The sequence below is a fragment of the Somniosus microcephalus genome, chromosome 5 (genome assembly GCF_052327205.1).
Source record: "Somniosus microcephalus isolate GS21.2 chromosome 5, FLI_Smic_1.0, whole genome shotgun sequence".
NCBI classification, from domain to species: Eukaryota; Metazoa; Chordata; class Chondrichthyes; order Squaliformes; family Somniosidae; genus Somniosus; species Somniosus microcephalus.
The window spans coordinates 140,312,524-140,339,671 of record NC_140991.1 but is presented as its reverse complement, the minus strand read 5'-3'; the positions used below and the strand labels follow the sequence as shown (position 1 = coordinate 140,339,671).

The window sequence follows — 27,148 nt, the reverse complement described above, 5'->3', positions numbered from 1 at the left end:
GCGCTCCCACACAACTCGGGAAAATGGCCCTTTTCTTTTCAGCACTGTCCACCTCGTTTACCATAAAGAAATGGCTCAGTATTTCACAATACTCCTCCCAAGACTGCGACTTGCTGTCAAAAGGTGCCATGGAGCCTACCGTTCCTGCCATCCTTGGAGTCCAGTCACTTCAGCCAAAAAATCAAACTCCGTTTCGACTCCCGCGGCCTAGCCTCGTGCTTTTCCGACTAGTTTGCTAACCAACCCGAGCACCTCTTCTGAATACTCCATAACTATGACTGATCCACCAAAACTTTTCCGTCCTTTATTCTCGTCGCCATATGTGGTATCTTGAGGTGGCCATAGATGGAGACGGACACAGGTTAACTCCGTAACATGGTTTAATCAATACTTGCACATAAAAGCTTCTGCCATGAGGCAGCAAAAACAAAGAGTACAACCAGTACAGACCAGACTTAACTCAGGAGACCAATTGCCACAGCACCACCTGGTGGATCAGGTTACTCATAACCTCCCAGGTTACTACAGAAACATAGAAACAAGTGAAGATCGAGCAGGAGTAGGCCATTCGGTACCTCGAGCCTGCTCCGCCATTCAATGAGATCATGGCTGATCATCCAAACTCAGTACCCTGTCCCTGCCTTCTCCCCATATCCCTTGATCCCTTTAGCATAAAGAAATATATCAAACTCCTTCTTGAATATATTTAATGAATTGGCCTCAACTGCCTTCTGTGGTAGATAATTCCACAGGTTCACCACTCGCTGGGTGAAGAAATTCCTCCTCATCTCTGTCCTAAATGGCTTACCCCTTATCTTTAGACTGTGACCCCTGGTTCTGGACACCCCGCCATCGGGAACATCCTTCCTGCATCTAGCCTGTCTAGTCCTGTTAGAATTTTATAAGTTTCAATGAGATCCCCTCTCATTCTTCTAGACTCCAGCGAGTATAAGCCCAATCGACCCAATCTCTCCTCATTGGTCATTCCTTCCATCCCAGGTATCAGTCTGGTGAATCTTCGCTGCACTCCCTCCATGGCAAGAACATCCTTCCTCAGATAAGGTGACCAAAACTGCACACAATACTCAAGGTGTGGTCTTACCAAGGCCCTGTACAACTGCAGCAAGACAACCTTGTTCCTGTACTCAAACCCTCTCGCTACGAAGGCCAACATACCATTTGCCTTCGTAACCGCCTGCTGCACCTGCATGCTTACCTTCAGCGACTGGTGCACAAGGACACCCAGGTCTCGTTGCACTTCCTCTTCTCCCAATCTATTGCCGTTCAGATAATAATCTGCCTTCCTGTTTTTGCCACCAAAGTGGATAACCTCGCATTTATCCACATAATACTGAACCTGCCATGTATCTGCCCAATCACCCAACCTGTCCAAATCATACTGGAGTTTTTCGGCATCCTCCTCACAGCACACACGCCCACCCAGCTTTGTGTCATCTGCAAACTTGGAGATATTACATCTAGTTCCCTCGCCTAGATCATTAATATATATTGTGAATAGCTGGGGTCCTAGGACCGATCCCTGCGGTACCCCACTAGTCACTGCCTGCCACTCGGAAAAAGACCCGTTTATTCCAACTCTTTGCTTCCTGACTGCCAACCAGTTCTCTATCCAAGTCAGTACCTTGCCCCCAATCCCATGTGTCTTAACTTTACACACTAATCTCTTATGCGGGACCTTATCGAAAGCCTTCTGAAAGTCCAAATACACCACATCCACTGGTTCTCCCTTATCTATTCTACCAGTTACATCCTCAAAAAATTCCAGTAGGTTAGTCAAGCACGACTTACCTTTTGTAAATCCAAGTTGACTTTGTCGGATCCTGTCACTGTTTTCCAAGTGCTCTGCTGTTACATCTTTTATAATGGACTCTAGCATTTTCCCCACTACCAATGTCAGGCTTACTGGTCTATAATGATGTCCTAGGATGGAGGACATGCGCCAACATGGGCAACCTATGCAAATCTGGCCATGATAAGTTCATCCCTTGCATCCTGGGCAGCCATGTGCTCATGTGCTGCTGCTGCCGCTGGTGCATACACCAGCGCTCTGACCTCCTCCTCCTCCTCCTCCTCCAGATCCTCCTCCTCCTCATCAATATCCTCATCTGAGGTCCATGCAGAAAGAAAACGAATGGTTCCCATTCTGCTTGTAGATGCCTCCTTTGGGGAAGCGCTCATTGCAAGTGGGGAGAGGGTCTTCCAAGGAGGTCTGACAGTGGATGGAGTCAAGCTGTAGCACCTCCGACTTCGGAAGGCCTTCTAAAAGTGCTCAGAGACCTTTTAAAGCCAAGGTCTGGCACCTGCAAGTAATCCTTGCTGCAATAAACGATGTCTTGTTAGACCTGCAGCAGTGAGGAGGCCATCCACGAGTCAACCCATCAGGTTTACCTGGCATGGTTCAGGAGGTACGTGGATGACGCCGAAATGCTGGGAAATTCATGAGGGCCTCTCAAAATAGGCTTAGAGAGGCCCTTAATGAGCATTTAAGAATGTTAAACAGCGCAATGGACAGCTGGAGGCGGGAGCGTTTCCCGACCTCCAAAACCGGCACCTGCAAAATCCCGCGGAAGCGGGTTGGAGGCGGGTTCCGAACCCGACCTCTTTGAATCTGATTTTCCCGCCTTTCCCGCCTCCAAACCCGCCTCCTCCGACGTCAGAAAATTGGCCGGGATGTCGTCAGGAGGACTAGGCTGCTATGGCGTGAGCCTTTCAATGATCTGGGCAGATGACTAAACATTACTGCCAAGCCACACTAGACCTCATCCTGCTGTGCCACTCATCACATCCACATCACTCTGCTTTCCCTACCCTATTCCTCCACATCTTTACTCACACCAACTTGCCTTGCACCTCCACCCACCCCTCTCTATCTACATTACCACTTCCCCATTTCACTAGCCAACCCTCACACTCACCCTCAACCTACTGCAAGCATACCAACTAACAACACACAAGGGTAGGCACCTGGGTGGTTTGGCCAATGTTCATGTGAAGTTTCTGTTAATGTGTTGTCAAACATTGAAATCTATATTTTCAACACTTTATCTTATTGGACAGATATGTGCCTATCTTTGCGCCAAGGGCTCAATTTCTGCCCCACCACCAAAATGGACCCCATCGGTCTCGCGGCAGACACAGAGGAATTCATCAGGAGAATGAGGCTCCGGGAATTCTTCCACAAATCCCAAGATGTCAGCAGCGAACCCAATGAGACAATCAATGATCCAGAACAGCAGACAGAGGGATCCGCAGTGCAGCAACCGAAGAAGAAAGAGTCAAATTGGACCCCTCCGGAAGGTCGCTGCCCTAAGCTTGACATGTATGCTCAAGCTGTCAGGAGATGCATCAACGCCAGATTCATCAGCCGCACTCACAAGACAGTCCAGAATGTCACCCGAGCACAACGCAACGCCATCCACGCTCTCAAGACCAACCGCAACATCGTCATCAAACCAGCAGACAAAGGAGGTGCCATTGTCATACAGAACAGAACGGACTATTGCAAAGAAGTATACCGACAACTGGACAACCAGGAACACTACAGACAGTTACCCGCAGATCCGACCAAAGAACACACCCGCCAACTCAACAGACTGATCAAAACCTTCGATCCAGACCTTCAAAGCATCCTACATGCTCTCATCCCACGTACTCCCCGCGTGGGAGACTTCTACTGCCTCCCAAAGATACACAAAGCCAACACACCTGGACGTCCTATCGCATCAGGCAACGGAACCCTGTGTGAGAACCTCTCTGGATATGTCGAGGGCATCCTGAAACCCATCGTACAGGGAACCCCCAGCTTCTGTCGCGACACTACAGGCTTCTTACAGAAGCTCAGCACCCACGGACCAGTTGAACCAGGAACACTCCTCGCCACGATGGACGCCTCGGCACTCTACACCAGTATCCCCCACGATGACGGCATCGCTGCGACAGCCTCAGTACTCAACACCAACAACAGCCAATCTCCAGACGCCATCCTACAACTCATCCGCTTCATCCTTGACCACAATGTCTTCACCTTCGACAACCAGTTCTTTACCCAAACACACGGAACAGCCATGGGGACCAAATTCGCACCCCAATATGCAAACATCTTCATGCACAAGTTCGAGCAAGACTTCTTCGCTGCACAGGATCTCCAACCAACGCTATACACCAGATACATCGACGACATTTTCTTCCTATGGACCCACGGCGAAGAATCACTGAAAAGACTACACGATAACATCAACAAGCTCCATCCCACCATCAAACTCACCATGGACTACTCCTCAGAATCAGTCTCATTCCTGGACACACGAATCTCCATCAAAGACGGACACCTCAGCACTTCACTCTACCGCAAGCCCACGGACAACCTCACGATGCTTCACTTCTCCAGCTTCCACCTTAACCACGTTAAAGAAGCCATCCCCTATGGACAAGCCCTGCGAATACACAGGATCTGCTCAGACGAGGAGGAACGCGATGGACACCTACAGACACTGAAAGACGCCCTTGTAAGAACGGGATATGACGCTCGACTCGTCGATCGACAGTTCCGACGGGCCACAGCGAAAAATCGCATAGACCTCCTCAGAAGACAAACACGGGACACAACCAACAGAGTACCCTTCATCGTCCAGTACTTCCCTGGAGCGGAGAAACTACGCCATGTTCTTCGCAGCCTTCAACATGTCATCGATGACGACGGACACCTCGCTAAGGCCATCCCCACGCCTCCACTACTCGCTTTCAAACAGCCGCCTAACCTCAAACAGACCATCGTTCGCAGCAAATTACCCAGCTTTCAGGAGAACAGCGACCACGACACCACACAACCCTGCCACAGCAACCTCTGCAAGACATGCCAGATCATCAACACAGATACCATCATCACACGTGAGGACACCACCCACCAGGTACATGGTACATACTCATGTGACTCGGCCAACGTTGTCTACCTCATACGTTGCAGGAAAGGATGCCCCGGAGCATGGTACATCGGCGAGACCATGCAGACACTGCGACAACGGATGAACGGACACCACGCAACAATCACCAGGCAGGAGTGTTCCCTCCCAGTCGGGGAACACTTCAGCAGTCAAGGACATTCAGCCTCCGATCTTCGGGTAAGCATTCTCCAAGGTGGCCTTCGAGACACACGACAACGCAAAATCGTCGAGCAGAAACTGATAGCCAAGTTCCGCACCCATGAGGACGGCCTCAACCGAGATCTTGGGTTCATGTCACGCTACATGTAACCCCGCCTGATGCAGGGTCATCTGACTCGAGTCGACATTGGCTTGTTCCCTCTACACAGATGCGGCCGGACCTGCTGTGATTTCCAGCCAAAAAAAATGTTTTTTGTCTGTTTTTTTGTTTTTCATACAGACCCCAGCATCTGCAATATTTGACCCCTTGTGACCCCACCTCATTGTTCTTTGATGTAATGTTTCCCTGACTGACCTGTTTGGACACCATTCATACCTTTGACTGCTGTGATTATCTCTCTGCTGAGGTGTGATAAATGGCAGTTGGAAAGGTTACCTGTAAACATCTGACACGATTCTCTGACTATATAAGCTGTGTCTTTATGCATTTCTCCACTTCACCTGAAGAAGGAGCAGCGCTCCGAAAGCTTGTGATTTCAAATAAAGCTGTTGGACTATAACCTGGTGTTGTGTGACTTCTTACATTTATCTTTGTAAGAGTCTTAGGGGGAAAAATTGGGTCACCCCCACTTTTAGCGCCCCAAAAAAATTAGCACCCCCACACCTGAAATTCACTGGTAGTGCCGCAAGAGGGAGGCGGGGTGCTACTGGAAGCACCCGCCTCCCTCTTGGGGTGCTGCGTGTGAATATCGTGGCGCGACGTCGCGCCGCGGTGCTGCAGGCCTTCCTCCTCTCATTAAAGGGGAGGGGCCTAGCGCAGCGCGACCCAGGGCCCAGCTGGGCCACCAGGAATCGGAGTGCCAGCATAAGAGCCCGGCACTCAAGAGGAGTGCCAGGCTCACGGCCCGCAGCCAGCACCCCGCGGGGGGCTTCACAAGAGGCCGGGGACAGCAACGGGGGCAGGTGCTGGCAGGTGGCCAGCAACAAAAATGGCTGCCGGCACCTTCCCTTTAATTTGCCCCGCCCCAGCCACAGGTAGGTCCCCTTGACCCTGTCAGACATAACGTCCGGCGGTAAGTCAGGGGGCGTTACCGAAGATCGCGGCCGGGGCACTGTGCATGGCGATGATGTCGTGGTCGGAGACGCCGCACCATGGGGCGCTAACAGTTACCGCCACTGCTAACTTCCTGCTGAATTTCGCGGGAGGCGTTAGGGACGCCACGCCTGGGCGCTAGTTGCTTTGCGCCCCATTGGCGTCCTCTCTAACAGGAGGCTCAAATCAAACGAATTTTTCCCCCTTAGTGAGTTCCAGTGAATGTTGAGACATAACTTCCCCCCCCCCCGCCCCCCAATTGTGATGAGTGTGAAAGGAATGGTTTGGACATTGTAGGGATGCTTTATGGTGCTGGTGTGGGGTGGTGTCAACCTGGTGCATCATGTGCCAGCCAGGGTGACAAGCATCAAGTGAAGTAAATCTGGCCATGGTGATGTAATTGCTGGCCTCCTGGGCAGCAATGTTGTCGGGTGCTGATCCCATTTGTCCTGAGCAGCATCAGGCGATTGCGGAGAAGGTTGAAATCGTTATCAGTGATGTTGGTGTGCCTGGTGATGTCGGTGTTGGGGCTGATTGTGGAGGGATTCAGAGGACCAAGGTGAGATTTTTTCAAGGGCACCGAATTTGCTGGAATAGATGGCAGCTAAAGTTGAGATGACAGAAGCCAATGGTGAGAGAGCTTTCTCCAAGGACGTGGCAGTGGATAGAGAGTTTATTCCAAACACTTCCAAACTGCATAAAGCTCAAGTCCTGAAGGCTCAAACTTCTGACATTGGAAAGTGAACAGCTGTGAAATGGTAGCTTTCACACCACTTTTGCAGCTGTCACCTATTCACAGCAATGGGGATACACAGAGATCCTGACCTACTTACCTGATGTGTTCGCCGAACGACATGAACCCCGTTAAAAAAAGTGGGAAATAGAAACAGGCTGGCAAAATAGTAGTTAATAAGTGTTTAACAAGTATTTAACTGTCTTAAATGCCTCCCCCACTGCTTGGTGTCGGATCTGTTCTGAAATCGCGAACACGACACTTAGGAAACTTACATGGCACTGTCTTTCATTCTGCCAGTGCAATTTACACTTCATCTAGAGCCGTCTTTTGTTTCTTAACCTGTCCCATTACCATCTCCTTTTGCTATGAATATCTCTTAATGTCTCTTAACCTCTCCTGCCTTCTATCCTATCCCCTGTTGTTCCTTTATCCCCTCCCCCCTTTCCCAGCTCCTACACTTACTTAAAAATCTGTTCCATTTTCTGCTTTTTTCCAGTTTTGACAAAGGGTCAATGACCTGAAACGTTAACTCTGTTTCTCTCTTCACAGATGCTGCCTGACCTGCTGCGTATCTCTAGCATTTTCTGTTTTTATTTCAGATTTCCAGCATCTGCAGTATTTTCTTTTCATAAACTTACATGAAGATGGGTTCGGAGCGGGTTCCCAGCCCGCTGCCAATCATTTTGATTTTGACAGCAGACCCGCCTCCGAACCCATATACTGAGCACCGGCAAAATCGTGGCTGAGTCTTAATGCATCTGAAGTGGCCCAACAAGTAAACAGCCTACCAGCACTTTCTTAGGGCAACTAGGGATGGTTCAATAAATGTAGCCTTGTCAGTGTTGCCCTAATCCAGAAAACGAGTAACAAAACATCCAAGCTGCACAAATTGGATAGCTTGCTAATGTGATAGAAATGAAGATTGGGGCAGTATTCATGTGCACTGCTGGTTTTTACCAGCTGCTTGGTAAATATTGCACCAGCTTTCACTTCAGAAAACGCTAAAAACAATTATTGCTGCACTAACCTTTTCTCAACTTTGATTCTTGAATATAATATTGGAATTTTCCAAACCAGATGTCAGGGTATGACTATACTCTGGTGTCAACTATTTTGGATTTTACTGCCATCTTTTTCACGTTAGAAAATAAATTAGATTTTATTGGAAGGAAGTTATATTTCTGGTGATAACTGACCAAATTGTTTTGATTATTGTGGGCATATGAAATACATTATTAACCTTTGTTTTTAGGAACAAGAATCTTAACGAATGGCAAATTTGGCAGCTGCAACTCTGAAAGGTCAAAGTTGACTATAGTAGAATTTGCTAGATCAAAAAAAGTTGAAAGGGCATGTTATTGTACAATATACTTGGTTCAGCATCTCATTTTTATTTATCTTAGGTATTGCCATCACTTTTAAATAATTCAATGCAGAATAACATAGTTTTATTGCACTGTGCTTTAAGTCAAGTGATATAATTATCAATACAGGCTTGAAAAAATAATAAAATGTGCTAAAGACACAAATCCTTCTTTTCTAAAGCAGTTATAACAAGCTTCTGTACCATTCAAATGCAAATATATACCAGGTAGAGAAAAGATGCAAACTAAACATCACAGAGCAAAGTAATTTTTATATAAGTGACATGTCTACAAGCAGTAAGATAATCACTGGCGACAGTATTACAGCATGGTCAACTTCCAATTATCCCACCATTCACTGTTCCAAATTTGGTCCTCTATCTCCTCTTGCAACGCACCAAACTAGCTGTCAGCTCAAATAGTCTGAATATCACAGATCTTCCCGTGCTGACTTCACATGATATACTGTCGTCTGTAGGAAGTGACTGCACAATTAACCCTCTCCTGTTTCCGATTGCTGCTGCCATATAGTGAAATATCATTATTCAGTCCTAGGAAAGAGGGGGTTAAATGATCAAACTTCACTCAAAATATCCAGAATAGTGTGAACTTATTATTGGGCTTGAATTTATCTATTCCCTTAGTATTATATGGGAGTGAATAATAGGGCCATTTGCAGCAGCAGTCAGAAAAACTGACTTGCTTTGGGATGTACAACCAGAGGGATTAAGCACAAATCCCAGGAGGTGATAATGATTGAGCCGGAGCTCAAACCCTGTGTACAGTTCTGATTACCTACTATAGCAAGGGTACCCAGGCATTGATGGCAGTACAGAAAAGGGCAACCAAACTAATATCTAACTTAAAACATCTGAGCTATGATGACTGGTTGAAGAGCCTAGGATTGTTTACCTGGAGAAGAAAGACTATGGAGAGATATTATTCAAAATTCTTAAGGGAATAGATAAATTCAAGCCAATAATAAGTTCGAGATTGTCACAAACTCTAGAAACAGGGGACACAGATCAAGCCCAGAACAGGGAAGATGGGTTTAGAAATTCAATGGAGTCACGCCTGATTTTCTGGCATTAAATGGGCACCTATGCCTCCAATAGCTCATTACAAGCTGAAACTGCACCACTTGCCATATTGGTATCGGCAAACAAATAGAAGCCCATATGCAAATAAGAGGCCTAATGCCTGTTTGAGGCCCCCTTTGCAATATTGGTTTGTCCTGAGGCAGTCAGCACTGGGCTGACTGCATTCAGGAAAACATGGACTAGATGAGGCCTAACAAACGTTCCTTAAAGTGACCATTGCAGGCCACCAACAAAAAGGTAAGTTTGTTCAAAATACTTAAACTGAATGTGGAGTCAGGAGGAGCAGGAGTGATCCTCTTGGCTCCACACTCAAACTACGCAGGTCACGACCTCGACTCCCCTCCTGATCGTAAACCTGACTCCCCCCCCCATCGTGACCTTGGCGCCCCCGACCACGACCTTGCCTACCTTTACTAGTAGGCAATTGGCACCTACTAGTTTCTGGGACAGGCTAGGTGGACTGCAGAGTCTTTTTCAGTACAGTACTTGCCTAGTTTCCCATTAAGACTAAGTAGAGAGGGTTTTCATTTTGCATTTTTTTCATGCCTGTGACCAACCTAAGAGTACTTTATGCTGAACTCGGTTTCTCAAAATAGAAAATGTTCCATTCATTTCAACATGAGTAAAAATCTCCAGTAAATAACATTCAATAATGAATACCCCATAGATTTAAGGGCAGAAGAATGGAAACATATATTGGAGCTCCTGGCACCTGGTGACTTCCTGTTCTCAGTTGTGGTATAAGCGATGCTGAACTGAGGCCAGGTGCTCCAACATAAGGCAGGACTGAAAATTGGATGGGAAAGTGAGGAGAAAGTATACATTCCTTAAAAGTGCTGCAAAATGAAGTATATTTTGTTCAACAAGTTATCCTCTTAGAGTTACAGGTCAACGTGTTCTCTATACACCTCAACAAATCATTGAGTTGTCATCTAGAACATTGGATTTAATGTTTTCTGACAGTGTTCTAACTTAGAGAAGAAAAACTGAGAGCACTTTGTTCCACAACAGGTGTCTCCTGTTGGCTGATCATGAAGCAACATTGGTCATGGAGCATGCCACATGTCGGACAGGCCCGTTGGCTGCTTCTCAAACCAAATAGGTGGATAAAGGAAAACAGTAAATCTGGGTGGGAGAGCAGGAACTTGGGAAAAATACAATATAAATTACTCTTCTAGAAATCTTTTTTAAAAACATTTACTTAAAAAGCAAATTAGTCTTATGTTGGCTGGAACGGCATTCTGCAGTATTAGTAATGAATGCATTAACATATTATATTGCTCATCATCATTTCAATCTGCTAGTGTTAACATGCAGAATTTACATTTTAAAGCACATATCAATCTGACAACTTGGACTAGGTAACTCCAATTTCAGAATTCATAACTTCGCTACCAGATTGGAAAATTATGCAATAGGGTTCAAATTGCCCTCAACTGAAATAATTATGTTGTGCTCCCAGTGATATTCTCCGAGCTTCTAAATATGTGCATTGAAAATTTACGACACTTTCTTGAACTCTGGCTGCAAGTTAAATTAACTTTGGAAGCATACAATCCTTGCCATACTGTTAATGATAGAAGGACATTCACAGCATAGTTATCTGTCAGTTCAATTGAAATCATTTGTCTTAAATGTCAGCTACTAATTAAATCCAGCCCAAAACTAACCTTGCAGACAAACCCAATGGATCAGATCTGGAACCAAGACAGTTTTTTCAGAGGATGACATTTCACCAGCTACAAATAGAAATGTTTTTGTTTTTGATTATAAACGTTCCAACAAAACATACTTCTTCCTGATATTTACTTTAATGAAGCAATAAAATCTCACCTCAGATTTTGAGTATAATTAGACTTATTGCTTTTTGAATAACAAAAGTTGCAAGTGCCTAAAAAAGAATAAACAATGTAAAGGAACATTTATTTTAAGAAACTTTTATATTGGTTTTGGAAACAGATGTATTTGATTTACGTGAAATGAGATTTGCCTGAAATATTTGGATCAGGGATGCAAACTGGCACAAAACCGCCAGAGGCTGCATGGCATATGAGTCACTTCAGATTGGATGTATTCCTCCACCCCAACACACACACACATGCACACACAACTAGTTTGGATTCAATACACAACTAGCATTATAATCATCAGAGAACAAATATATCCCCTTGAAACACATTGGACTGCCAGGATCAGATACAAATCACTACTGGAATACAAGGGAAAGTTGATGCAAGCCAAGGGAAAGTGGAATTAAACCATTTTGAGAAGAAGACACCTCAGGCTTAATCTGGCTTACAAACAATACTCAACAGACTAAAACACAACATTGACTTACTCAACCTTGCAGTCTACTGTGAACCAACACAATCAGAAAGTGCTGGAAGTAGTCGGCAGCTGGAAAGGGAAAAGAGAGATGAATGTTTCAGATGTAGGTTCTTCATCACACTTGGGCAAATACACAGTCCCAAAGAAGGGAAAGGGACAACGATGATGATGGCTAGGGTAAAAGAGACAAATGAAAATCACAGTGATGAGAAGAACAGAACTTCTTCAAGCTGATATTCCTGGAAGAGAAGTGGAAGTGAGTCAAACAGTGCAAATAAAAAGAAAAAACTGCAAATGCTGGAAATCTGCAATATAATATAAAATGTTGGAGATTCATCAGTAGGTGTAAAAGAAAGAACAGGTTAATGTTTCAGGTGTTGCCCTTCATCAAAACCGGTCAGAAACTACTACAAATCCACTGAAGAATCAATTAAACCTACCAAACTATTGTGAAAAATGAGCTCAGAGAGCCAAACCTACTCTGAGGCATATTGTAAGTCCTTCCTGACCAGTTCAAGAATCTTCAGCACTCCAAATAACTGCTCAGTGAGGGCCCTGGCTTTCCCTTCTGCATTGTTAGGGGAGAATTTTTCAGGGCATCAGCGGGGGCATTTGGAGGTGGGTTGGCTGGGAAAAGATTTTTTTGACAGTGGGTAGGGAACCCGCTGTCAACCCGCCTCCACACTAGTCTTCCAGATGTCGGGTCTGTCATCATTGAACAGACCCGACACCAAACTGCGGTAGAGGCAATTTACATCATTAGAGAGATTGTTAAGAGGCAATGAACTAGTATTTTAAGCTCACCTTTAGATTTTTAGAGTTCGCCAACGGCTTCCCCGCTGCTCGGGGATCACGTCTGGTAAGGAGGTTGGGTGTTGTGTCAACATGCTGCAAATGGTCTATAAAAACTCCCATTTCATAGGTGTTCACTTTCCAAGGTTAGAAGCTGTAGCTTACTGCATTTGGAAGACAGATTGAGCTTTATGCAGCTTGCAAGTGTTTGGAGCAAACTCTCTATCCAGTATCATTTCATTGGAACAACCTTTCTCACCATTGACAGATCGCTTCTGTCATCTCAACCTCACCTGCCATCTATTCCATCAGCATCATTGCCCTTGAAAAAATTTCACCTTGGTCCTCAGAATCCCACCACGATCAGCCCCCACACCAGCAGCACCGGGGGGCACACCAGCAGCACGAACAACAACACCAAACTTCTCTGCAATCAACTGGCACTGCATAGGACATAGGGCATCATCACCCATGCACATTGCTGCCTGGTATGCCAGGGATGGCCTGACCATGGCCAGATTTACTTCACTTGTCCCTGTACACCCTGGCTGCCACATGATGTGCCAGGTTGGCACCACCCCACACCAACACCATAAAGCATCCCTACGATGCCCAAGCCATTCCTTTCACATGCATCAGCATTGCGGGGGGTACTGTTATGTCTCACCATTCACTGCAACTCATTAAGCCACTTCCAAAGGTACACACAAATCTGTCCAAGAATGCAAAGTGTTGAAAATAAAGATTTCAATGTTTGACAGCACATTAACAGAAACTTCACATGAACATTGACTAAAACACACAAGTGCCTACCCTTGCAGTAGGATGAGGGTGAGTGTGAGGGGTGGCTAGTGAGATGGGGAAGTGATAGTGTAGATAGAGAGGGGTGGGTGGAGGTGCAAGGTAAGTTGGTGTAAGTAAAGGTGTGCAGGAGTAGAGTGATGTGGATGTGATGAGCGGCACAGCAGGATGAGGTTGAGTGTGGCTTTGCAGCAACATTTCATGATCTACTGAGATCGTTAAAAGGTTTGCGCCACTGCAGCCTGGCCCTCCTGATGACATCCCTGCTTGTGCCCTCCTGTGCAATGTGCAACCAGGCTGCATTGTTCTCCTGGGGAGGTCTCTTTCGCCCATGGGATGGGAAGAGAACCACCCTGCATGCTGTGACTCCCTCCATAAGCATATGGGAGGAGTCATGGGAGAGCCTGGGTGCAGCTATGCACCTCTGTGCAGTGTTTGCAGCACCTCAATGCTGTAGAACACTGACAGCACAACTGTCAAAAACAATTTGCGCATGGTCCCTTTAAGGAAACCAGCTGATGGCGCATCATCAAGAGACGTCATCAGACCTGCTTCCTTCAATTGGCCGGCAAATGCACTGGGCGAGTTTAACAAGCCCAATCAGCGTAAAATAATTTCACAGAGCCAATAGAGCCAGCAGCGGGATCGGGACACGCCACCGGCCCCGGGCGTGCTGAACCCGCCTCGGAAGGTGAAATCACGGCCTTAATGTCTGTTCTCCGCTGGTGTACAACAATTATGCAGAGATGTCATCAGCCACAGTTTGCCTATATCTCCCAGGAACAAGCCATCCATCCTTCAAAGAGCTGTGTCACTGATATAGTTTGTTCTGTGAGTTCTGTGCCTCTATTCCTTATGTAAAATGCCAACAACTCTGGGCCACATGTTCCTTTCTTAATTTCCCACATAATAATAGACATACATTGGCCCAGAAATTCGGGTTGGAGGCATCCTGCGGGTGTAAGCTCCCGACCTGCACTTACCTAGCGCGCCGGCCATTGTGCTGTGGGCCCCCGTGGAATTCCGATCCTGGGCCTGCTCCAGCTGCCGGCGCGCAGTGCTTGCGTATCACAGGGGCGCAGTTAGTTTGATGCAGCCCCTGGGATCACATGGGCCATGGGGAGCCAATCGGAGCAGGGAATGCTCCATTCATAAGATTGACAGGAAGAGCTGTCAAAACTTATAAATACTACGGCCCCAAAACATCACTAAATCTTCAAATAAACTCAAGAAAAGTGCCGGGCTCACGGAGAGCAGCCAGCACCCGCGGGGGGGTCTTCACGGGGGCCGGGGTCAGCAACGGGGGCAGGTGCTGGCAGGCGGCCAGCAACAAAAATGGCCACCCACCACCTCCCCTTTAACTAGCGCTGCCCAGGCCGCAGGTAGGCCCCCCAACCCCGGCGGACATAGTGTCCGGCGGTAAGTTGGGGGGCGCCACTCAATGTTACAGCCGGGGCGTGAGCGGGGCGATGCGCACGGCGATGATGTCATCGGCATGCTGCGCAGCACCGCACGGCGCTAATGATTAGCACCGTCACTAACCTCCCGCTGAATTTTGTGGGAGGCATTAGCAGCACCGCGCCAAGGCACTAGTTGATTTACCCAGTTAGCGCCCTCTTAGAGGGGCAAATCAACCGAAATTTGCCCCCTAAAACTGTTCCATTAACCATTAACATAAGGCTCACTGTCCTTCAGGAATAGTTTGTTATTTAAAATTTTAATCTTGTATTGTTACCATCAGCATTAAAAATGCCAGGAAATAGGGTGATGGTGTAATTTGTAAAACTCTAAATTTGTTCACACTGATCACAGGGTTTTATGCAGACTGAACACAGAGCTTTACACACACTGAGTACACAGTTTATTTGGTTATGCTTTGAAAATCTGCCTGTTCTATCATGTGTTCTGTAAACAGACACTTTATTCTGTGCTGGGGCAGACAGCTTTCAAATATTTTGCACTGTGCATAAATTGGCAGCACTACTTTGTTGACCTGAACAGGCATTTTCCCCTTGATGTATGTCCCCATGGTACGGTACTGGAGTTTGCTTCTGTGATTATGTCGAGACTGCTACTTCTTTGGAGTTTTTTGCAGTATTTCTGAATAAAAGGAATTATCTTGTGATTGCTTCTCCCTCTAGATCAGGTTAGCATTTCACTCTGGTTAAAATCATGCATTATGGGCTTATTATGCAGAAACATATATATGAATAGGGAAAAATAATTAGCCTGTTTTCTTAATTTTATTTTGTTTAACATTGAAAAAAAATGGGAAAGATGATGTATTTCAGATCTTTGGTCTATCTTAATAGTTAAGTCATGAATAGCTCAGCCATATAGGCTGGGAAGATAGGAGATTTAATTCCTGGTTGTTTCTTCTTTAACTGGTCTCTGTCAGCTTGGTGGTTGAGCACCAAAATTGATCTCAGCACCTCTGTTCTAGAGGCAAGAATCAACCCAGGGCGACCATTGTTCTACTCTATTTAGTGACCCTTGTTGGAGGTGTCTGCATGCAGATATCAGAAGACACCAGAATCAGACCCTGCTGCCACTCACTAGTCAGGCTCAGACATACAAAATGTGCACTTAAGCAAGACAACAGAGATTGCCTGGCACCCAACGTACTGCAGGCAACTAATGCCCATGAAACAAGTCCACGCCGAGTAATCAACAGCTTCATCCGAGGAGAAGCTGAGAAAATTGGTACAAAACAGAACGTAACTGCATCACTTAAAATTAAAATTCCAGGGTCTTTAATCTCAATTATTGTCATTAATCTATTGTTAAAAAAAGCAAAGTCAGGCAGGATGCAGCAGTCCAAAAACAATCTATTGAAACTAAATTGTATATTGTCAGGAGGATAAGATTCGACAACAGGGTTGGTGGCCTGGAGTCATGTTGCCTTTATGCTTGTTTGCTGTATCATTTCTTTTCACAAATACTGCTGTCAGTAATTTTGAACTGTAAAATTTTACTGCTTTCAGGTAATTCAGTTTGGAAATGTATTAAATCGTATTAACTCACTAATTCAAAGCTTTTACTTTAATTGGTAGCAGTTAAAGGAACATGATTATATAATAATTGAGTAAGATACTGATATAATAACTTAATTCAGTACTGAATCTGATTAAAGTGCAATGTAATTATAATATAATTATCTGATACGTGATAACAGTTTGACTCATAGGAACACACGTATTCTGAAACAGAAAAAAACATTAGAAGGCCAACCAAGACTGATGAACTCCTGCAAAATGAAGATTTGTTTGAAGCCTGAAATGATTAGAAATACAATCTGGGAACTTGAACTAGCAACTAACATTTTTCCAAAGATTCTGTGTTCATCAATAAAGTTGTATTGATTGCCTAAGCACTTGGCTTTTGAACCTAATAGTGTTATGCCAGAACAAAAATCCTACTGGATATGATCTTCAATATCATTTCTTAGTGGGTAATGCTCTTTTAAATATAGATTGTTTATATAGTATATTAACAATCTTATGTCTGCATACATTTCTTCTCGACTTTTCCTTAATAAATTTGAAAACCTCATATGTAAACTTGTCACACTGTAATTACACTCTCCCCCCAGTGGTAGTGCTGTAGCAACTTGGTTTAACATCTCCCAGTTCATTAGCCTGTACTACAGGGGAACTTGTCCGCTTCAAACAACTCTACTTCTCAGCTTCTCAACTTTTGCTACTTAACAATAAATAATATCAAATCAGCTTTATATAAAATAAGGACAGAATGTATGACTTTAAAATGGGAAGTTAATTATGTCTGCATGGCCTGGTCCAGTTATGCCCCCGCTGTCCAACCCCAACTCACCCGAAGACTACACTTGATCACGATTCCCCAAGAGCGATGCCACAGACGATCAACTCGTGTTTTCTATATATGTGGAAGTACATTATTGGCCCAGATATTCAGGTCTCCACGGGTGAGTACGCACGGGGTACTCACCCGTAAGCCCAATGGAAGTGCTGGTTTCCTGCATGCACTGCGCATGCGCGGGAAACCGGCACTTCCGTTCCCCTGAAAGAAGGGGTTCAGAGGTCGAACGCGTGCAGGTTTTCCCGGGAGGGTAAGTCTGCAGAAGTTAGACATGTAAAAAGCAGTCGCAAGGCCTGCTTTTTACAAGGTAAGTGGTGAATTAATTAAAATTAAAACATTTTTTCCACAGGTTTATTATTTTTAAATACTTTAAAGAAAGGTAAGTTTATTTTTAGCCCCATTAGAAAATAAAATTCTTCTTTTCAAAAATTTAAATTATTGTTTAAAATAGTTATTTCATGTAATTTATACTTTATTTAAAAAATGTGATTTAAAAAAAAATTTATTTGAAGATTTAGTGATGTTTTGGGGCTTCCTGTTAAACTTATGAATGAAGCATTCCCTGCTACCATTGGCTCTCCATGGCCCATGTGATCCCATCGAACTAACTGCGCCCCTGGGATACACAAGCACTGCGCGCCGGCAGTTGGAGGAGACCCAGGATCGCAATTCCACAGGGGCCCACAGCTCAACGGCCAGCACGCAAGGTAAGTGCAGGTGCAAGCGCGGGTGCAAGACCCCAACCTGCACTTACCTAGCGCGCCGGCCGTTGAGCTGTGGGCCTGCGTGGGATTCCAATCCTGGGCCTCCTCCAACTGCCGGCGCGCAGTGCTTGCGTATCCCAGGGGCGCAGTTAGTTCGATGTGTCCCCTGGGATCACGTGGGCCATGGAGAACCAATGGTAGCAGGGAGTGCTTCATTCATAAGTTTGACAGGAAGAGCTGTCAAACCTATAAATACTATAAGCCCCAAAACATCACTAAAACTTCATATACATTTTTTTTTTAAATCACATTTTTAAAATAAACTATAAATTACATGAAATAACTATTTTAAACAATAATTTTAATTTTTGAAAAAATTAATTACATTCTCTAACGGGGCTAAAAATAAACTTACCTTTCTTTAAAGTATTTAAAAATAATAAACCTGTGGAAAAAATGTTTTAATTTTAATTAATTCACCACTTACCTTGTTAAAAGCAGGCCTTACACCTGCTTTTTAAAAGTGTAACTGCTGGAGACTTACCCTCCCGGAGAAACCTGCAAAAAAAACGTAAGTTCAATGCGCACGCGCTGCCTCTCCGGTGCACGCGTTCGACTTCTGAACCCTTTCTTTCAGGGGAACGGAAGTGCCGGTTTCCCGCATATGCACAGTGCATGCATGAAACCGCCACTTTCGTTGGGCCTACACGTGAGTACCCCGTGCGTACTCACGCGTTGGGACCCGAATTTCTGGGCCATTATGAATTGAATCCTAAGTGAAGATGGACCCGCAGTCAGAACGCACATATATGGGCACTTTTCATTTACACTTCAAACTCTGGCTCCTGCTATGTAACATGAGTAATGTTACCACCATCTGTTCCACATTGCTTGAGCTCTAATCTGTTCTGGTTTTTTTAAAAAGAAAAACAGGCTATTTTACTGCTGTCTTTAAAAAAATGATTTGTTCCACCATCAATACCTTTCTCATGCTGCACTTAAGCTTTTTTTGGTGAGTTCATAATACAAGTTGACAAGCAATAATTCACTTCATTTTTAGCAGATGTGAATGTTTTGGTGGACTGTTACAACTGTTGTTTGCATACTCATTGGAGTTCAGAAGAATGAGAGGCGATCTTATCGAAACATATAAGATTGTGAGGGGGATTGATCGGGTGGATGCGGTGAGGATGTTTCCACTGATGGGTGAGACTAGAACTAGGGGGCATAATCTTAGAATAAGGGGCTGCCCTTTCAAAACTGAGATGAGGAGAAACTTCTTTACTCAGAGGGTAGTAAATCTATGGAATTTGCTTCCCCAGAGAGCTGTGGAAGCTGCAACATTAAATAGATTTAAAACAGAGATAGACAGTTTCCTAGCAGATAAGGGAATTAGGGGTTACGGGGAGAGAGCAGGGAAGTGGACGTGAGTCTAGGTTCGGATCAGCCATGATCCTATTGAATGGCGAAGCAGGCCCGAGGGGCCGTATGGCCTACTCCTGCTCCTACTTCTTATGTTCTTATGTTCTTATGTACAAGCACCAGGCTGGAGGATCTGTTGATGTCAGCTGACTTAACTGTGTCCTGAGTTGGGCCTTTTTACTAATGGTTTCATTATGAAGTGAAGATACATCAACATTTATTCTACATAAACATAATAATTAATAACACTGAAGTAATATTTTGCTTATGGATTTGCAACATTGTGAGCGCTGAATTTTCTTTGCGCAATTAATATGATTAGATGTCTATAATATACCTTCCCTTAGAAATAATTTTTAAGTTATAAAAAATGTTTTTTTTTCAATTCTTTTCCAGATAATTGCTGCAATAAATGGCCCTCACAGATTCATTCTTAGTCTTACTCTGTGCACTAAATGGAAAATGTCATGTGTTCGAATGGACTGATGTTAAAGACAAGGTTGTGACTGTCTTCACAGGTGGGATGTAAAGTGCTGCACTTCTTCCTCCAGTACATGCTGGGTTGCAATTACTTTTGGATGCTTTGTGAAGGGATCTACCTACACACACTCATCGTGGTGGCAGTATTTGCTGAGGAACAACACCTGCACTGGTATTATCTTCTGGGCTGGGGTATGTATTACATCAGACAAAAAAGAATTTGGACCACTCTTCAAAGAAAAGTGTTCAGGGAACTTCATTTTTCTTATTTTGGAGATCAAAGAGGCAGCAGAACCACTACTTTCATGAAGATGACATCATTAGCAAGTGATGCACGGAGAGATTTTGATGTGCCTTATGCCATCTATGTTCGTAAACATGAAAAGAGTGTGGCCTAGAAATTGGTCTCCTTAGCGCCTCCCGTTATCACCTCCAGGAGGCGATAATGAGGCCTAACGGCTTATCGACCGGCTGCGGTGAAATGAACGAATCCCGCTAAATTGGCCGAGAGGTTTGCGGCAGCGGTAACACATTGTATCATGATCTCCTGCACCCGGAGATCGTGACGTCATTGTCCTGTGCATTGCCCCGGACCCGAACTTCAGTTCCGCCCCCTGCAGCATTGCCAGGCGACAACACCCACAGCTACAGGAGGCGTTGTTCAGGAGGCCGGGCGCTTCGGGGGTGCAAGTTAAAGGGGATGTTGGCACGGTAAGTATAAAAATTGTTGAAATACATTATTTCAATTTTTTCCATTTTTCTTCGGCCGCGATTGATCAGTCCGGCACTCTGCTGGAGTGCAAGGGGCTGATCGGGCTGGATTGCGGCTGCCGCCGGGGACCAGCTAACTGGTCCCAATGCAGAGCCTGCAACGATGGCCTTTCCCTTTAAGGGAGGGAAGGAGCCTCGGACCTCGGCAGCGCTGCACCATTACCGCCCCTCCTGCGTACTTTAGCGCTCCAGGAAGGAAGTGGAGCGCTTGATTTAGCACTCCACTTCCTTCCTACAGTGCTAACACTGAATTTAGAGGAAGCTGAGAATCATTAGTGCCTGGCACTAATTTTTCCAGCTTTCAAAAGTTAGCGCCCCAAACGGGGAATTTCTCCCCCCACCCCCCATCTCTTTAAATCACTTACTTTCTGTGTCTAGGATTCATTGCAAAGATAATGAGATCCCCCCTAGAGGTAGAAATTAGTCAGGGCCTGTTTTTGGGCTGAGACTCGGTGATATGCATGCAGCGAGTGCCCAAACAGGGAGGCCCAAGACCAGCCCGAAATTGGGCCTTGGGCCTCATCTACATATTCAGGGCGAGCTGCTGTGCCTGCTACACCTCCACAGGCAGTTCGCCCCACGAGAAACATGAATTTGGGTTTCTGACAGCAACCCTCAGGTATGTGCCAGGGAGGATAGTTTAATCAGGCAACGTGGGGACCAATAGTTGGGAGAGTGGCGCTGAGGACAGCACTCCTACTCCTCCTGGCTCTGCAGAAAATTCAATTAAAAAAAATTCACCTCTTGTTGGCAACCGCGGAGACCACTGAGGGATCCTGAGTGGGGCAGGTTAGAATTGTGCCTGTGTTTAAATATGGAAGAAGTCCTTCAGCTCTGGTAGACTTGGGAAACAGTACTGACCTAGGAAATGATTTAAAGAATAGTATTGGCTTGAAAAGTCATGGCGAAGTTATGGTTTGACTTTTTGAAACACAAGGCAACATAATGGAATAATAACTGTGTGTTAACAATGCACACCATTACTAATGCGCAAATGGGCCAGCGGGTTCAGGGGATTAATTGTTGCAAATTTCCAGAACTTGCTGGTCAATTTATGCTGCTCCGCTGGTTGCTTTGCACAAATGACATCTTACCCTTAGCCTCCCTATTATTTTTAAGAACTTGCTAGATTTGCACATTAATTGCCCATTAAACTTGCCGCAGAAAGTTAGGGCTGGAATTTAACAGCATAATACCCTTTTAACAATGTGATAATTGTTAATGCAATGCTCATCAACCTTTGTGGCCCAAAAAGGGAACAATTTAAGCTGTTCAATCTCATTCCTGCATGTAGTCAATTGTTGTTAGATATTTAAAAAATGTCAGTTTTAAAAGTTTTATTACTTTTCCTTTCTGTCTCTTTTTTCTCTCTCTTAGTCCAATCTTTCTTTCCCTCTCTATTTCCTTTTCTGTATCTGATTTAACTCTAATTCACCCTACTTCTCTATCATTACTCTGTTTCTTTCTCAATTCTTAAATCTCATAGGTAAAGGAGATAAATTATTGGTCCCACCATGCCTATGTTCCCAGATGTCTGACCCAATATGTAAAATTTGGGGGAGACCAGTTTGAATGAAAGCAGTGATACCATCCACACTGGGATTCTCATATTTTTATGGCAACCCTAATATATAGATGGCTATTGGGCAGACAGTGAGATCAGGGGGTTGCTGGGCTGTTTTTCTTGCTCAACTATTAATGGCAGCAAAGGTAGAATCCTCTGAGGTATCCAGCATTACAGCAGGAAATAGAGAAATATACAGGACAAAGAGCAAGAAAGCAACAGAGAGAACAGAAAAAAGTTAAAGAAAAGGCTGCAGAGAGAGAAAACAGCCAAAAGACAGAAAATGAAAACAGTTAAAATCCAGTGTACAACCAGCCAACACACCAGGAAAGGAAAAACAAAACAAATTCCATAAAAACAAGCACAAAAAGAAAAAATACTCCATGAAAGAAAGAAAAGCAAAACCTAAACTGATTATATATTACAATTTAGTTTTCATTCATGTTACGTATTCTTGCATTTTGTTTGAATTTCATACACATAACTTGGATCAAAATTTTCCTAAGGTTTAATGTTTTTTATACTGTTCTTCATAATAAACCATACTTGCCTTTAGCATGTTGAAATGTCGCAAAGTGCAGTGACTGTTGTCCTTAGTGTGTGGGTATTCTATATGTATTATGATCTGCTGTGATGTTTGATTAAAAATTATCCATTCAAATCAAATCATTTACTTAGAAGGTGAAGTTCTGCTAAAATTATGACATGGCCTTATAGCCTGAATTTTGCAAGTACTCGCAGATGGCAAGGAACGCACCTGTCATTTTCCAAAGCGCCTTGGCGGGGAGGAGGGGTGTGGTGCGGGGTTGTTGCAAGGTTCATCACTTGAAGGTGTATTCTGTATAAACTTAAGCCTTCTGAAATGCAATGAGTGCAGACTCTAACATCTAGAAATTGTTCTCTTTCAGGATTTCCGTTAATACCAGCCGCCATTCATGCAGTCGCCAGAACAAAATACTTTAATGACAAGTAAGGTTTTTTAAACTCTTTTCGTCCAGTTTTCTCTCTCCTCTCTTGAAGGTGCTGATTGATGCTAATGTTCAGCTCCACAAACACCCACAATCCTATTGCAAGTTGTCACTTATTGCAAAGTTGCAAGTGCTCTACAAATAAACAACTGAACTTGAAATATGCTGATGGTGATGGGGATGGGACTGTTTGGGTTCTTTATGATTGGAGCAGTTTGTGTCAGTCATTCCTCGCAGCACAGCCATGGTCGTTTGAGATTTTTCTTCTAAATTTTGCCCACTAATTCCAAGCTCACCAATGTGAGCTGAGGCTGTACTCCCCATGCTGCTGTACTGCTTTTGGCCAGATCGTTCCCGCTTCCATTGTTGTAGTAACTTTCTTCACTCTTTCCCTTTCTCCACCTTGCTTCACTGGACTGCTCTCATTGGCTCTCTAGGCTGCTTCTTGGCTTTCTTGGTCAGGTGCCCTGTTGACTTTGTGACCTGCCTATATTCGTATCCCACAGTCTCTCCATGCAGTGCTAAATAGGATTGAGATGTGTACAAAAACAAAGGAAGGGAGGAAGAAAAGAGAGAGAAGACATACAGGAAAGTTTGGGAAAGTGTGAAAAGAACATAGGAGAGAGAAGCAGAAAAGGGGAAAGAGGAAATATGAACAGAAAAGGGAAGAGAGAGTGTGTGTGAAATAGAAGAGAGGAACTACAGAAATTTACAGCACAGATGGAGATAATTCAACCCATTGTATCTGTGCTGTCTCCTTACTAAAGCAATCCAAAACTAATGGTACTGCTCCGCTCTCTTCCCTGGCCCTGTAGCCTCCTCTGCTTCAAATATTGATCCATGTTTCCCTTAAAATATGCAATGGGGCCGTATTTTGCGGCCCCTATTGGTGCATATGCGCCCGTAGGAGCCGCGCAAGTTCGGGTTTAGGTATGCGAAGCGCATGCACTAAAACCCGGAACTTGCGATCTGTCAAGAATCATCTTGACAGATCACATGCATCCCCAGGAAAAGAGCATCCGCGGGCGGAGATTTGGGCTATTTGCTCAACTTCTGCCCAGCGAATGCCCGTGAAATTCTTACGCCTGGTAAAAGCTGGCGTAAGGCCTGCTTTTACCAGCGTAAGATTTTTAAATGACATAAAAATAAATTTTTTCATTCATTTAAACATTATAACACATGTAAAATAAGGTAAGTTTATTTTTAGACCATTTAAAATAAGTAAATTTATTTTTCAAATAATTAAATTTTTGTTTTAAATAATTAAATGCAATTTTGATTAATTTTAAGTATGTGTTTTAAAAAAAAATTATTTTAAGTGTACGTGCATTTTTGGGGGTATTTCCATTCATACTTTTGGAGGCTTTGTACATTGGTTGGGCTGTCCCACGTGATCCCAGGGGTGCTTGCGAACTGCATGCGCCCATGGGATACGTGGGCCTCCGTGCAGGCCTACATGTAGAGGCCCAGGAGCACAAGTGTTCGAAACTCAAGGACCATCAGGTAGGTTCGTAGATATTTTGCAGGTCGAAGGCATCCGCCCGCGAGAAGCCTCCGACCACAATTTCAGGCCCATGGTCTCTGCCTCAACCATCCCTAGTAGCAAAGCATTCCATGCTCCACCAGCTCTGTATAAAGAAATGTCTGCTGCACTCTACCCTTAATTTCAGTAGAAATTTAAAAGTAATGGTACCTTGTCACTGAGTCCCCAAGCATCTGTCCTATCAAAACACTTTATAATTTCAAAAAGCTCTATAAAATCTCCTTTTGGCTTTTTCTGCTCCCAGGTCTTTCCACAATGTATGTTCTCTATAATTTTATTATTAAGATGCTCCTTAAAACCTATCTCTTTGACCAAGCTTTTGGTCATCTGCCCTAATTTCTCCTTATGTGGTTCGGCATCAAATTTTTTGTCTTATAATACTCCTGTGAAGCACCTTGGGATGTTTTGCTACGTTAAAGGTGCTATATAAATACAAGTTGTTGTTGTTGTAAAATAATGCACCCAAAACAACTGAGGCCTTATCTTGGGCCATTTGTTATGGTTTTATCTACCTACATGTGCACTTTCAAGCAATTATTCATTTCAATCCTTAGATGTCTCTATTCATCCATTCTCTTCAGCATCTTTCCACTAAGTGTATCTCACATTCCTTGTTTTTCCTCCCAAAAGGCATTCTCACATTTCTCAGGATTAAACTGTATCTGCCACCTGTCTGTCCAATTTGCTAACTGGTTTATGTCCTCCTGAAATCTTTTACAGTCCTCCACATTGTATTCCAAGCTCCCTACCCTTATGTAATTAATATATTTTGATATTGTGATTCCTATGTACAAGTCCAAATTATCTGTATGTGTATACATATATTATATATACTTGGAACATACGAGCATAAATGCTCACTAATTCGATCTTTAATAATGAATTCTCGGAATGTATCTACAATTGATCTTAGACTAACTGATCTATAGTTATCTTGTTTACCTTTCACTCCCTTCTTGAGCAAAATTGTTACATTGGCTACCCACCAGCATCCCTGCACAATTTTCATACCTGAAGAGGACTGAAAACCTCTGTTATCTTCTCTGTGACTTCTTTCAACAGCCTAGGGTGCATATAACATTAACGCTTTAAAAAATGAAATAAAAAAATTCATGCAAACTTATAAACTAGTCACAGATGAAGGTAAATTTAAACCTCAGAGATAAATGTCAATGATATTTGGTTCTACAAACACAGGACTCTGTGAATTACCCATGGAGAGAAGGGGAAGAGCAGTGAGAGTCAGAAGGGAAGGAAGAGAAGGGGAGAAGGATAGAGAACAGATGGGAGGTTGAAGGGAAGGAAGGAGGAAGGGAAGAAAGAGGAAGGAGGAGGGAGAGAAAGGAAGGAGGAGTAAAAGATAGGGTAAAAAGGAGATAGAAAGGAAGGAAGGGAGGGAGGGAGAGTCGAAAGGTAAGGTGAGAGAAAAAATAAAAGAGGGGAAGGGGAGAGAGAAGGGAAAGGGGAAAATCAGTCTTGAGAAGAGGAAAGATCCGAGGTAAGGAAGAGAGAGAGCTAAAGAGGAAGATGAGAGAGTGAGAAAGGGGAGGAGAAGAGAGTGAAAGGAAGATGAAGAAAGAGAAGTAAAGAAGTGAATGAAGACAGAAACAAGGGAAGGAGAGAGGTAAGAAAGAGAAAGAGAGAGCAAGAGAAGGGAATGAAGGGAAAGAGAGCACAGAGTAAGAAGAGGAGGCGAGCATGAAGTAAAGGGAGAGAGACATAGAAAGGATAGTGAAGGGCGAGAGGTACTTTCTTCAGATCCAGCAGTGCTCTTTGGTAGAGAGGGGCTGTGAGTTTATGGTGGTCTTAACCATTTGTAAAAGGTTTTGATTATTTTTCTTAAATTTATTGCCAAGGATGACATGTTACATGGTAAAGCCACAATAAACTGTGGGCTTAAAAATATAAAAATAAAACATAACGGGGGAGAAATTGGGCTCTGTAGCGCCTATTTTTTCGGTGCTACCAGCAGGCCTCTTAAAGTTTGAAAATGGCATCTGCGATGCGCGCATACTTTTCTGATGGGAGTGCGCCGGACGCCATATTTGTAAGGGGGTTTGCGCGTGCGAACCTAATGGCTGTCGGCAGATCATGATGCCTATCAGTGTGCAATGCTAATTTGGCCCCAGCGCTGCCATTTTTGAGCTTCACACTGCAGCCTACGCCCTGTCTTAACATTGCATAGCTGAACACGACTTTAAGCAACCTGAAGGACCCCCCACCATTGCTTTTTAAAGGGAACATGAACTTCTTACAGGTTAGTTGCTGGATTATTTCTTCTGGTTGTTGGTGCAATTCTACACGTTTTGATGTTTTTCTATACTTGTTTAAAGTTTCAGTAGTCTACAGGGAGGGGTCTGGCTGGTGCTGAATACTTTTTTGGTGACGTAAATGCTTGTGGTGAAACCAGTTGCTTCCAGACATGGGTGGTCTAGTAGGGCTTCCTCCTGGCCTTGAGCCTGACTGGGAAAATGAGCAGGGGCCATGCAGAACAGGACAAGCTGCTAGAAGAGGGAGGATGAGGA

The 27,148-nt window shown here is 44.2% G+C and overlaps 1 protein-coding gene across 1 annotated transcript in view; it reads left to right on the top strand.

Moving 5' to 3' along the window:
• calcr (calcitonin receptor) overlaps positions 1-27,148 on the top strand; it is a 308,033-nt gene that overhangs the window by 195,879 nt on the left and 85,006 nt on the right. Inside the window, exons 7-8 of the mRNA XM_085988285.1 lie at positions 19,816-19,969; positions 23,021-23,081. Of these exons, the coding sequence (XP_085844411.1) occupies positions 19,816-19,969; positions 23,021-23,081 (215 nt within the window). The remainder of the gene's footprint in view (positions 1-19,815; positions 19,970-23,020; positions 23,082-27,148) is intronic.